Source organism: Caloenas nicobarica, chromosome 1 (assembly GCF_036013445.1).
Source record: "Caloenas nicobarica isolate bCalNic1 chromosome 1, bCalNic1.hap1, whole genome shotgun sequence".
NCBI classification, from domain to species: Eukaryota; Metazoa; Chordata; class Aves; order Columbiformes; family Columbidae; genus Caloenas; species Caloenas nicobarica.
Window position 1 is genome coordinate 146,582,138 of NC_088245.1, and position 12,541 is coordinate 146,594,678.

General features: G+C 40.9%; 1 protein-coding gene across 1 annotated transcript in view; it reads right to left on the reverse strand.

Moving 5' to 3' along the window:
* MYH15 (myosin heavy chain 15) overlaps window positions 1-12,541 on the reverse strand; it is a 46,112-nt gene that overhangs the window by 15,043 nt on the left and 18,528 nt on the right. Inside the window, exons 18-31 of the mRNA XM_065638113.1 lie at window positions 10,769-10,836; window positions 9,700-9,787; window positions 9,349-9,466; window positions 8,940-9,063; window positions 8,108-8,244; window positions 7,478-7,733; window positions 6,816-7,058; window positions 6,022-6,198; window positions 5,354-5,499; window positions 4,703-4,793; window positions 3,305-3,694; window positions 2,175-2,301; window positions 956-1,074; window positions 282-478 (exon numbers count right to left, since the gene is read on the reverse strand). Coding sequence (XP_065494185.1) covers window positions 282-478; window positions 956-1,074; window positions 2,175-2,301; window positions 3,305-3,694; window positions 4,703-4,793; window positions 5,354-5,499; window positions 6,022-6,198; window positions 6,816-7,058; window positions 7,478-7,733; window positions 8,108-8,244; window positions 8,940-9,063; window positions 9,349-9,466; window positions 9,700-9,787; window positions 10,769-10,836 — 2,281 coding nt within the window. The remainder of the gene's footprint in view (window positions 1-281; window positions 479-955; window positions 1,075-2,174; window positions 2,302-3,304; window positions 3,695-4,702; window positions 4,794-5,353; window positions 5,500-6,021; window positions 6,199-6,815; window positions 7,059-7,477; window positions 7,734-8,107; window positions 8,245-8,939; window positions 9,064-9,348; window positions 9,467-9,699; window positions 9,788-10,768; window positions 10,837-12,541) is intronic.

The following is a 12,541-nucleotide window of genomic DNA, read 5'->3' on the forward strand; positions in this document are numbered from 1 at the left end:
AGCAAGTGAGTGTGTGAGATAACCCAGGAGGGTAATCTAATCTTGTTTGTTCTTAAATAAACCCCAGCATCCTCAACCACTACCCCATGGACAAGGACTCAACAGACACACTGACCTGCTCAAGCAATTTAAAAACCAGAAGAAGGACAGCCATAAATGACAGCAACGAGCCAGAGGGATTTTTCCAACCAGATTGCCCTGGTTCCTTAGCACTATAACAAGTCCCAAGGAGCACAGTCGTCTCAGCCAAGGACATGATGAAGTCCACATAACACACTTACTTGGCATCTTCCAGCTCCTCAGTTCTCTGAATGGCATCAGTCTCATACTTTGTTCTCCACTGTGCCACTTCTGCATTTCCCTTGGAGAGTGCCCGCTGCAGCTCTGCCTTGGCTTCTTGCTCCTCCTCATACTGCTCCCGCAAGAGATCACAGTCATGCCTGGCTGCTTGCAGAGCATGAGCCAGGGCATTTTTGGACTGCAGGGATAGAAAGGTCACAGCATTGCAGGGTCATCTACAGCAAAACTCAAACAAACAGCCCATAGAAATTAAAATGGAGGCTTAAGCCTTTTTCTCTTTTTGCCTCTGGCCTTGACAGTCCAGGTCAAGTGAGGTAAGAAGTGTCTAAAGTCATTTCTAACTGATGTCATGCTGAGGAACTATCAAGACTGAAGATAATCTAACACTTTTGGAGAAGCATCCAAACTTTTAAGCTGTACAATCTGAGATTCTGGCTATCCTACTGGGTTTTATTTAACAATTAAGGATGCTGATTATTTTCCCAAACTCTTCTCCTGTGTCTTGCCTCAGTCAGGAGCAGGAACTTATATTAGTACAATTACCAGGAAGGATTCTCACTCCTGTGTCTCATTTCAGCTTTCATCCAGGCTACAAATGAACATGACTAGTTTTCTCCATTCCGTGTCAATTAATGTGACACAATCAAAGCATTACCTTGGTTTCCTCTTCTAGCTGTCTCCTGAGTTCTTCAATCTGTTGTGTAAACGATGTTTTCCCCCGGGACAGCTGACTTATCAGTGACTCCTTCTCTTCAAGTTGTCTTATAAATTCACCTGCCACAAGATTTAACCAAAAAAAGGTAAGATGATGAAATGACAAAGTCCCAGCCAAAATCAAAGTCCCACTTATCCAATTCTACCAAGGAAAAGAACTAACAGTGATTGTGGCTGACCTTTTGTGAAGCTTCTTTCAAAGTTTTAACCTTCAGACACTTCACTAGGTAGTTTTCTTTAGGGTTGGTTTTGGTTTTTGATTTGGTTGTTTGTTTGTTTTTCTTGTTTAGTTTTGGGCTTTTGTTTTTGAACTGCCAATATGTTGATTCATTAATTTTCGTTCAGCTCATGGGTCAGACTAGACTAATGCTTACTTTCACATGTGGTTGTATCTGGTTTTGTTCATGCTTTTCTTCACTACTTTACATTGCTTTTCCACAGATGACTTCTCAGAGGGCTGCAAAGCACCCTGAGAACCTCAGAATGACCAGCGTACAGAGCAGAGGGATACATAGGGAAAATTTTGTTTATCACAAGAAGGGCATCACTGCAGGGTGGAAACTGCAGCCTTATATGAGTACATGGAACTAACAAGAAAAAAACTCAGGAAATGAAAAACATGTCATCCTCATCAGATACCACAAAAGGGTGGTATCTGATGAGGATACAGAGATTAGATAGTGCTACTCTGCCTAAGAATGCAGCAAGCACTTAGAGGATATGTAGTATTTTTTATCAGATGTGAGCAACTTCTAGTGCCCAAGGTCACTCTGAGGAAGATGGTATTCACACAGACAGCAGCGATATGCCAACTCCTTCATCTTCCCTCTAGCACTGCAAGATAGATGTACCTGTCCTTTTTTCTGAAACTGGGTACCCAGCCAGCACATCCACTTCAGCTCATGAGATGGTATCACAATATGCTGGTAAATATGGTTATAGGTTTGTTTCAAAAGCCAGTCCGAGGCAAGGTCTCTCCACCAAGGTTATAAAAATACTGAGGATAGAAATGTCAAAAGACACAAAGCTACTGCTCCATTCAGCAATACTAATCCAGCCGCCTTCAGAGGTGCCATTGCACAATACATCTCACTGATGCAGTGCTGAGACACCTGTTGAGTGACTGGGAAACAGTCTATCTGGGCTGAACATGCACGTACCATTCTCACTCTGGAGTTTTGCCTTCTGAGTAGTGAGGTCATTCATGAGGCGAGTCATCTCCTCCAGTTTCGTTTTTGTCTCGTTCAGATGGTCTTCATAAGTGCGACAAAGTTTCTCTGCATTCGCCTAACAGGCATCAGGAGAGAAGATAATCAAAGCTATAGCCTCCAGGCAGCTGCTTGGAAGCAGTAGCCTTCCAAACATATCCTATTTTTGTTTGCCTTCCAGAGAAATGGCAGATAGCGAAGATACAGATACCACAGCAGTAGAGACTGTGTCTGCAGTCCCAGGCCAGGGGTCTCCCCATCAGCCCACCTTCCCCATTTGTTTTCCCTGAACTGCCTTCTGAACTGAAGCACCAGTGTAAAAAGTCTCTGCAAGAACTTCAAAAGCAATCATATGCTTATGTAGTTCAGTCATAAACCCCCTTGTAATTGCTAGATGGGAAAATCACCTCCAATGAAAATTGCTTCACTGATTCTGCTTTAATTGCCATTTATCATAAATTGAGTTTGATGACAGCTTTCTAACTCGCAAAATACTGAAATTTATTTTCTTCACTTGCACTGAAAGAGCTCTTTAGAGTGCTCTGAAAGATATCAAGATGATTATCTACTCAGGAAACAAAATCCACAATTCAGCCATAGGAAGTTAAAATACACATGGTTGTCATGCAAGCCTTTGCTTTGCGCTCCTTGCTAACATGGGCCACAACTGTGAACCAAGGGCAGGATCTGAGAGGACTCTGTTTAGGATGGGAGATATCCAGTCCTGGATGGCATCACCCCCATCATCACCAGCCTGGGGGAGCACAATTTAAGTGACAGGGTTGTTTTGCGGTTTTTTTGTTAGTGGTTTTTTTTTTTTTGCTTTGAGATATATGGATAAACTATATGCCTGCAACTGAGGATGCACTGTGTTTTAGACAGGCCATCTTAATTGTGGTCCCATCTCCAGGTAAGAAGGGTTGTACCACCAGCTGGGGTAGGGGGGACATTGTGCACATAAACACCCCCAGATTGCAAGACACCACCTTCTAAAACACTTAGCCCAAGCCTCCTGGGAAACCTTCAGACCACCTTCAGCTACATATGACCTTTAGGGGTTTAGGAAGCCTCAGGACCCTTACTTTTCCCTTGACCATCTGCTCCATGTTGGATGACAGATCATCCACTTCCATCTTCAGCTCGCTTTTCTCCTTTTCCAGTTTCTGCTTGACCCGCTGCAGGTTATCGAGTTGCTCCCCCATCTCAGCCACACTGTCTGCGTGCTTCTTCCTCAGGGTTGCAGCCGTGGCCTCATAGTGCAGCGTGGCCTCCTCCAGGTCCCGCCGCAGCTTCAGGAACTCTGCCTCGCGTTTCTTGTTCATCTCTAGCTGGGCAGCTGTGGCTCCCCCAGCCTCCTCAAGTCGCTCACTCAGTTCCTCCAGCTCTCGGGCCAAATCCGATCTCTGTTTTTCCACCTTGGCTCGAGCAGCTCTTTCTGCTTCCAGCTCCTCTTCCAGTTCTTCGATACGAGCCTACCAGAGAGACAAGAGCACCTTTGGGTCACCTTCATGATGATTCCCATTGGAATACCTTGAATCACCTTACAAATTGTTAAACACTCTGCCAGCCCACACTTTACAATACAGGTGGAAGCACAGTGATTAAAGGACTTGCCCATTTGTGCCAATAGATCAGATCTTGAGCTAGAGTGAGAATCATGAGTTACATCTTTCTCACAGTAGGTTGGTCTCCAAGCTCTGGTTCAAGGCATTTAGGTCAAGTACATTGACCTTACACTCATGTACTCAACATTCAGTTGAAGTACATGAGAGAAGTCACTTGACAGTAGGAGCAGCAGCAACAAATTGTCATTGAAGGGGAGGGACTCTTCTCATTTTAAGAGCTCTGTGACTGAAGTAACTTCTGTCTAGGAGTGTTAAGACAGGATTTCAAATACAGCAATGTACAGAATTGTATGAATAATTAATATTCATTGGGAGCAGTCTTTTTTTATGGAAGAGTTATTTTGACCAATTTATACTTCATGTCCAACTTATGCAGATGTTCTTTCTTTACAAAAAAGCAGAGCTGATATTTTGAGTTAAGACATTTTGTTTGGACTGTGCTGACTGCTGACTTTGTTTGGCCTTTTCATTTCAGTTGAAAATTCCCTGTGCATTTGAACCCTTCCCCTAAATTTCAAACCCATGCTTATCACTGCTGAACTCCTCCCCAGCTTCTACTGGGATGGAGCTCATGCTCCATGGTTTGGAACAATATTACTTGTTTAAAACGACAGAGCCTTTCTGCCTTGCCTGAAACCACTAGCATTCCGTGGTCATGTGTCGTGCTACTGGAAAGGAACCACTACAGAGTGAGCATTGTGAGAGGAAGAAGAATCAGTCTGGGGAGCTATGGAATTGCACCACTTTGGGCCTCAAAGCTGAGCTGCAGCGAGCCATAAAGTGTCTCTGCAAAGCCCTTCAGTGAGGCACAAAGAGACACTCATCCTAAGATACAGGAGAAAAACACAAGCTGACCTGAAGCTCCTTGATCTTCTTCTGCAGCTGCATCACTATGGCTTGTTCATCTTCTATCTTGGAATTCAGCTGGCTCATTTCAAATTCTTTCCTGCCACAGAAAGGAAAATCCTACTGTGATTTTTTCCCCTGTAGTTTCAAGTTACTCTCTTGCAATTTTTAAAGAGTTTTTCAATAAAACTTCTAATGTATCTAAAAGTGAAAGCAATCCTCATGTATTGTTGTTGTAATCCTCATGTATTGCTATTTGCATGGAAACACATCTTCCTGTGAGCAGTGGTTTCCAAGGCAAGACTCTGCATGCATGTGTGCAATTATATTTGTGGTTCTTTGTGTCATACAATAGTAACATTATTTTCAGACTCGATGGAAAAATATATTTAACAGAGTCAGGTCTTTCAATAATACTGTCATAGCTAGTTAGGATGGACAACTTTCTAGAGACTTCCTTCATCTTTCTCCTCTAAGTAATGAAAAACTTAAGTTACTGCACACAGGTAAGAGTGATTTTCCCTCCCTTCTTAGCTACACACTTTCTCCTCATGGAATTTCCTTTTAGCCGTCATCAGAGCAGGATAACACATCTGAAGGCTCTGAAATGACAGTGGTAACTGTGCTGCCTTACTTTGTACAACAGAATCAGTCTCTTACTTTTTTAGCTTTTCTTCCATCTGCAGCTTATCATTCTCCAAGTCCATGACACTCTCTTGGGTCAGCTTCAAATCTCCTTCCAGTTTGCGTTTTGCCCTTTCTAGATCCATCCTCACTTTCTTCTCTTGTTCAAGTGAACCCTCAAGCTTTAGGAACAAAGTCACTTATTAAATATATTGAACACAGATGGTTTACAACAGTCAGACATTTGCTGAGCCCAGTTTTGTGCTGAGCTCTAGCAAGCTGCGAAGCAGAAGTACTTAAATACAAGCATCCTATTTTACATTTTTTGTTTTCTAGCAGCCAGTGGGCATATGGGCTAAAAAAATATAACATAAATGTTAGTCCACGCTTTACATTTGTGCATTACAGTTCTCTTAGTAGCAAAGTTCTGTTTGACTTCATGCCAGTTACACTGCCAATGCAAATTGAATGAATTTTCCCTAGTTATCACACTCCTTTCAAAGGCTGAACTAGACAGATAAGTTTTTATAGCATTCCTGTAATTATACCTTTTACAGACAGTACAAGGACTGCATTTCTAAATCCTTGATCATTTCTAAAAGGACAGGAATACATTTCAAAGCTTTGCAACATTTCAGACTCATGAAAATTGTTCAGTGGTGGGCAAACAAGCCTGGGGAAACATGAAAGCAGAGCCAGCTTACATCATCCACTTGCTGCTCCAGTTTCACTTTAGCTTTGCTCAGTGTGTTGACCTTGTCCTCCTCTGCTTGCAGGTCATCCAGAGCTTGCTGATGAGCTTCCTGCAAGGACTTTTTCTCCTTAGTAAGCTTGCTGATGTTCTCATCAAGAGTTGCCATTTCTTCTGTCAGATTTTTGACCTGTGTGAGAAAGGAAGACGTATTTCACAGAATCAGAGAATTTGTAAGACTTTGAAGCAAGGGATTGTCATAACCTGGCTCAAATGACTCTACACTGAACTTGTATGCAAGAAGACAATGGAAAGAAAGCATTTCTCCCCTCCCAGCCCCTTTTGGCTTTTTGAGGGAAATTGTCATCAAGGGAGCCAATGTGTGCTAGTTCTTGTTGTGGGTTTAGTACAGTCTTTCAAATGTACTAAATTATTTTCAGTGTCATTCTCATTTTGGTGGACATCAGCTTCTGATTCTCTCTGCGAGAAGTAGGAGATGACCTTTACATTTACAGTCTCTAAGAAGAGCTGGGAAAACTCATGATTACAGCAGAAAATTGTTTACTTAAAAATGCCCAAACTAGACATAATTATCTGAATTTCAGCAAAACTGACTTCAGAAAAAGGGAAACTTAGGCTCAGAGTTAACACTTTTTCCTTCATAAGGTCAAATAACTCTGTATATATTGATCCTTCAGTGTGGCCTGCGTCATAGACAGTGTAAAACCATCAAAGACCAGTAGCTCTTGTCATAAAGGTAATCCATGCCCAACCTATTTGTGCCCAGCTCTGAAGTTCTAGAGGTACCTTGTTTTCAGTAGCATGCTTTTCTTTCTCTACTTTTGCAAGTGTTATTTCAAGATCATCAATATCCTTCTTGAGCTCAGAGCACTCATCTTCCAATTTTCTCTTCTTAGAAGTCAGCTCAGAATTCATCTCTTCCTCATCCTCAACTCGCTCTGTCAGTTCTTTGACTTTGGCCTCCAGCTGAATCTTGGATTTAATCAACAAGTCGCATCGTTCCTCGGCATCTGCCAGAGTGTCTTGCTCCTGGTGTGGCACAAGGAAGAGAACAGCAGTGACTGCTTGGCCTTTTTTCTTCCTCACTTGTCCCCTATCCTCTAAATGGTCAGAGAGCCTGATCCAATGCTACAGAGCGTTTCGTACTCCTGATTTCAGAAGGCAAGACTGACAAGTAATTAACAGAGCAAGATGAGACAGTGGTGAGCATGACTAGTCACATATAAGACTACTTCCATATCTAGTTGCCACAGACATTGCCTTGGACACAATCTGTTAAGATTTGCATTGCTAGCCCACCATATAAATGCTAGAACATGAAAATTTCTATCTGCTCTAATTTTTTGCAAGACTGACAAGACTAACAGCTTATTTTAATTGAATTGCACTATCACTCTTTGAGTTTCAAAGAACATCTAATAAGTATATGAATACATGTATCTACTCACAGCTTGCAGCTGGAGAAGCAAATCATTTTTTTCCTGAACTAAAGAGACTTGCTTTTCTTCAAGTTCCTTTCTCCTGGCTTCAGATTTTTCCAGGGCCTCCTTCAGTTTCAAGAACTCTTCCTTCATATTGGCCATCTCCTTTTCAGTCTCTGCAGACTTCAGAAGGGGTTTGATCTTAAAGAAAAGCTTCATCCAAGGCCAGTTCTTCACAGCCATAAAAGCACGGATATTCCACTGAATTACAAGAAGTGCGTCCCTAGTTTAAGAAGAAAACAAATAAAATTCCCTAAAGCTTAGCCTGGATTGAGAAAGATGGATTTTTTTTCATTCACAGTCAGTTTTATAGCTTTATTCTCAGTAATATTAGGAACTTGTATGAGGTTCCAAGATATACAAGAAACTTTCCCCATATCTCTTGATTTTCTGGGACATAAAAAATTTCCAAATCTGATTTTCACCAGAGCTGCAGGCAACTAACATACAGTTGCTATTATTTTTATCATACATCCACTTTAAACCTTTAATTTAGGGTTAACTATAGCCTTAGGGACTGTAATAATGTCTCTATTCAACGTATAATTAAATGCTAATTACTATTATCTGCTGAGATTTAAGAGGGTGCCTCCGTACCTGCGCTCCACTATCTTCTGAAACTCAATCCGCATCAGCCTGCCACGTGCTCTTGCCTGGATCATTGTTAAGATTTTCGCAAGTCTCTCATCCCTCATTTCTTCTAGATGGCCCAAGAGACCAGCCTTGAAGAACACCTAGTACATGCACAGATGTCATTTCACGATAATGAATTATTTTATTCCAGAGCTACACAGACCTTATTGAAATAGTTCAGAAGAATGCTATTTTTATTGACACACTATAAAGTAAAAGAGTATAGAGGGCCAGATACTACTTGCATCAGGAACTGGACTGTACAGTTCCAAAGTTGGTTTAAAACCAGGTCTCATCTGCTCAATTTTGAACAGACCAAACCATTTTACTGCCACGTTTTTATTGCAAAAGTACTTTTCAACTGTGGCAGGGTTCAAAGCAGGTCAGCTGTACCACAACTCCCAACTCCCAGGTCTCTGCTAATGGGATCACGCCATAATTGCACATTGGCCTCATTTCAAAGGCTGCAGCTGATCTTGTGGTCCATATATGTTTAAGAGTACCTATATTATATTAAATAAGCTATTGTTTTACTGGGGGGCATGGAGCATCAGCTGCTTGCTGTGTCCGCTTGTAGTGTTGCTGTAATAAAAGCTTGGTGGGAACTTGAGCCAGAGAAATAAAATTCCTCTAGCACAACTTAAAAATTAATATCATCTAGCTGCTATATTGCTGGCTCCTTCTGTTATTCGCTTTTCATTAATCGCCACCACCAGAAATTGCATAATGTCTTATTCTGCAAATCAGATATTTGATCCATCACTTTACATAAACACTGATGTTTTTTTCTGGTTACCTTAGTGTGTCCGAAACGGTATTGGTTATGGTCAACATCTAAAGATGCCAGCAGTTTTTCAGAAGCTTTTCTGCTGTCCACAAACTTATCCTCTGGGATTGCGCCTGGATTCAGAATGCGGTACCTTTTAATAACAGATGAGCAATGAGTAAAATTGGCCTAGATTCTGCTTTATTTCCCTCCTCTTCCCCCAAACTTACAAAAAAAAAAAAAAAAAAAAGTCACCTAAGGTAATTTCCTGCTTTGCATCCATCCACACAGACACAAGCAAGAGCAGTATAGCAGAATTCTGCCTGCCGTGTTCAGGCAAAAAATGGGCAATAAATTTAAATTGAATAAAATACCTCAGATAAAAGTGAGAAGACGTGCTTTGCTTATTTTCACAGGAGACAACACAGCTCTGCATTACCTTTGTTTAAAGTCAGCATAAAGCACCCTGTTTGGGAAACCCTTACGGCAAATGCGGATGCCTTCCAGGACACCATTGCAGCGGAGCTGATGCAAGACAAGGAAAGCATCCATTTCACCTACAGGGGAAAAAAACAGGGCTAAATTAAATGGAGCTTCTCCATAGGGCTTAATCTTCATTTCACTGAGGGAACTGGAAAGTGTAAGGTGTCATCTCCTGAAAGAGTGACACCATTGGATATGGTAAAAAATGCAGACAGTATTTAAAGTACAGTCTGGTGACCTGGAAGTAAGTATTGGAATGACATAGTTCAAATACACTAACATTTTAAGGCTGTTGTGTTTTCCATACCTGGAGTTTTTGATTCATTGGGGATAATGCACCGTACAAAGTGAGGGGCTGTAGATTTTAGGTTAGTCATCAGCTTATTTAAATTTTCCTAGAACAGACATATTAAAAACACAATTAGCTTTAGCAGTTTAGTGGAATTCCAAACACAATTCCAAACACATTTCTTTGGTTTGCTGGTTGTTAAGTTTATTAAGGTCACCTCTCTAGTCTCCAACAAAATTATAAGCTTACCAAAATTAATACAGAGAAATGTGTTCAAATAAACCAAAGTATGAATTAACTTTATTATAGGAATCCACATCAGCTTTAGCAAAGTTGTAAGAAGACATGTGTTTTACTTACAACCCCAGAAATGTCAGAAATAAGATGAGCAGCAAGCAAGATGCAGTATCAAGTTGCAGAGCATTTGTATAAAGCCAGCTGCATTTTTGCCTGGCTGCTTCCCCACTTGGTGAGGGTAGGTCACCTTTGCAATCTGTTCCTCATAAAAATCTTAGGCTTTTGTCCTCCTAGCCAAACATTTTCCCTTTACTGTTCATAATCAAACATCTCCCACACAGGCAGAAATCTAGCTTGGAAGAAGCCAACCATTAAGGGCATTGTCCAGTCTCTTCTTGAACACTGTCAGGCTTGGGGCCGTGACACCTCCCTGGGGAGCCTGTTCCAGTGTCCACCACCCTTTGGGGGAAGAACCTTTTCCTAATATCCAACCCATCCGATTGCAACCTATTTGATTACAAATTACTTGTAATCAGTTCCTCTTCCAAAGACAAGCATGAAGCTATAAGCCACAAAATAAATTACAAAGATTGTTCACGACATTTTGTGATACTTTCTCAAATAGAATAAAAAACCACTTAATCTCCAGAACTCTCAAAGGAGATAAAATGGAGCAGCCCCTCACACATGTAGTTTTAATAACAGTGTATTCACTTAGCCAAGGTCAATAACCCAGGCTCTGAAACAAATTCCAGTGTTGGATTTCAATTTTTTGGTCCATTACAATCCTTAACATTCCTCTTCAATGTATTCTTAACTCGAAACATCAAGTGCAGAGAGGCAAACAAACCTTGTGCAATGAGGACACGGTTTGAAAAGAAGCACCTTTCTTGCGTTTCTTTTCTCCGCCCTGGTCAGCTAAGAGAAAAATGAAATAAATAAAAATCACAATCCATATCTCAGCAAGTGATGCAGGCAGGGCATGGGGGACAGACAAGACATTCTAATAGTGCAGCTCCCTGTGAATGAAAGACATAGCTAATGACTGGAACGCTCCGATTGCTCAAATACTATACAAAACATTCTGAACATCAAGTGTGATATATCACAAGTTTGCAGCTCTCTGTCCATACTTAGGCTTTTGTCAAAGACCACTGTAAGCTTTCTGGACTGCATTTGCATTTCAGCGTCACACAGCATCACTCGTTATGCAGAAAGTCCATAAATATGACTAAGGCACAAAAATAGCTTTTCACAAAATAGAGTCAGTGGTAGTTCATTAAAGAAACTATAGGGTGAGATGATGCAGAAAAGTAATGCTTAGGGAAAATTTGTACTTCACATTGTACTCTATAGACACTGATTCTCATGTGTCTGCTATGCAGGCACTGAACTTGTACAAGTAACATTTGTTCAGAATAGAGGGAAATGAAAATTTTTTTTGGTAATTTTAGATATAGCAGCTTTGCATCCCCTGAATTTTGCTTAAAGCTTCTGAGTCAAAATCACTCAGATCCTCCAAAGGAACACTAGTTTCCAACATGACCTTTACAAAGTCTCACAAGAGACAAACATGACCCAAAAATGTACAGCAATTGCTGCAGCTTTCTAAACACTGGACCATTAGATCATTCCCAGGAGGTCTGGCATTCTGACACCTGTCAACAACAGTCAACATAAAAGGCGAAGTGAGGAGTGCAATGTGTTTGATGCAATATACCCAAGACCTTTCCCCCTTTGGAAAGCGATACTGCTGAGACTGGAAGAGGCTAATCTGGACAGGCTGTTCTCTTCTCCTGACGCTGAGGAAAAGCAAGGTAGTGTTCTGACAGACAGGAATATCCACAGGCAAACAGGCAGTTAGTAACTTGCAAGAATTTGCTAGTGGCAAGATTTTTGTTATTTACATTCAGCTCCATCTCTTATTCACATTATGAAGTCTGCAGCGTGCTTGCTTCCTCAGAAAGTGTCTTATGATTCATGGCAACAACATCTATAGAAATGAGGTTACTAATAAATAGGCTGTAAGTGATTGCAACTTCAGGACATAAGAGCTACATCTTTGTAATGAATGTCAGTCTTATTTACTTAAGATCAATTTTCTGGATGCTTGCTACTTGTCTTCTCACAAATAAAACAGTTCTGTGTAATGCATACAGCTTAAATATGTTCTCAGACATGCATTAGTCTTGTCAAACAAACAGAAAAAAAAAACCCAAACAAAAAAACAACCAACCAACCAAAACCAACCAACCAACCAAAAACACAGCCAAAAAAAAGAACAACCAAAAAGGAATGTATTGGCAAAATCTTCTACTTTGGCCATTGTGGAATGGTGTTAAGGTACCTTCAGTGTCCAAAACACTCTCAAACTTTGCATTTCCTATTTAATTCCTAGTGGCCGAGAAGGATTACAGAATGAGAAACAAGACCTGTTCTTGTTCAATTGTTTATGTACAATTTTTTTTGCAGAACACTTGCCTGCATATCTGAACACTTGAATGTTCAAACTCTCACTGGAGTGTTCATAACATACAGATCTCCTTGCCAAAATTGCTCAGAGTTATTACACATTCAGACCAGCTGAGTTAATGGCCTCCTCAGTATAACTGGCAAATGCCTA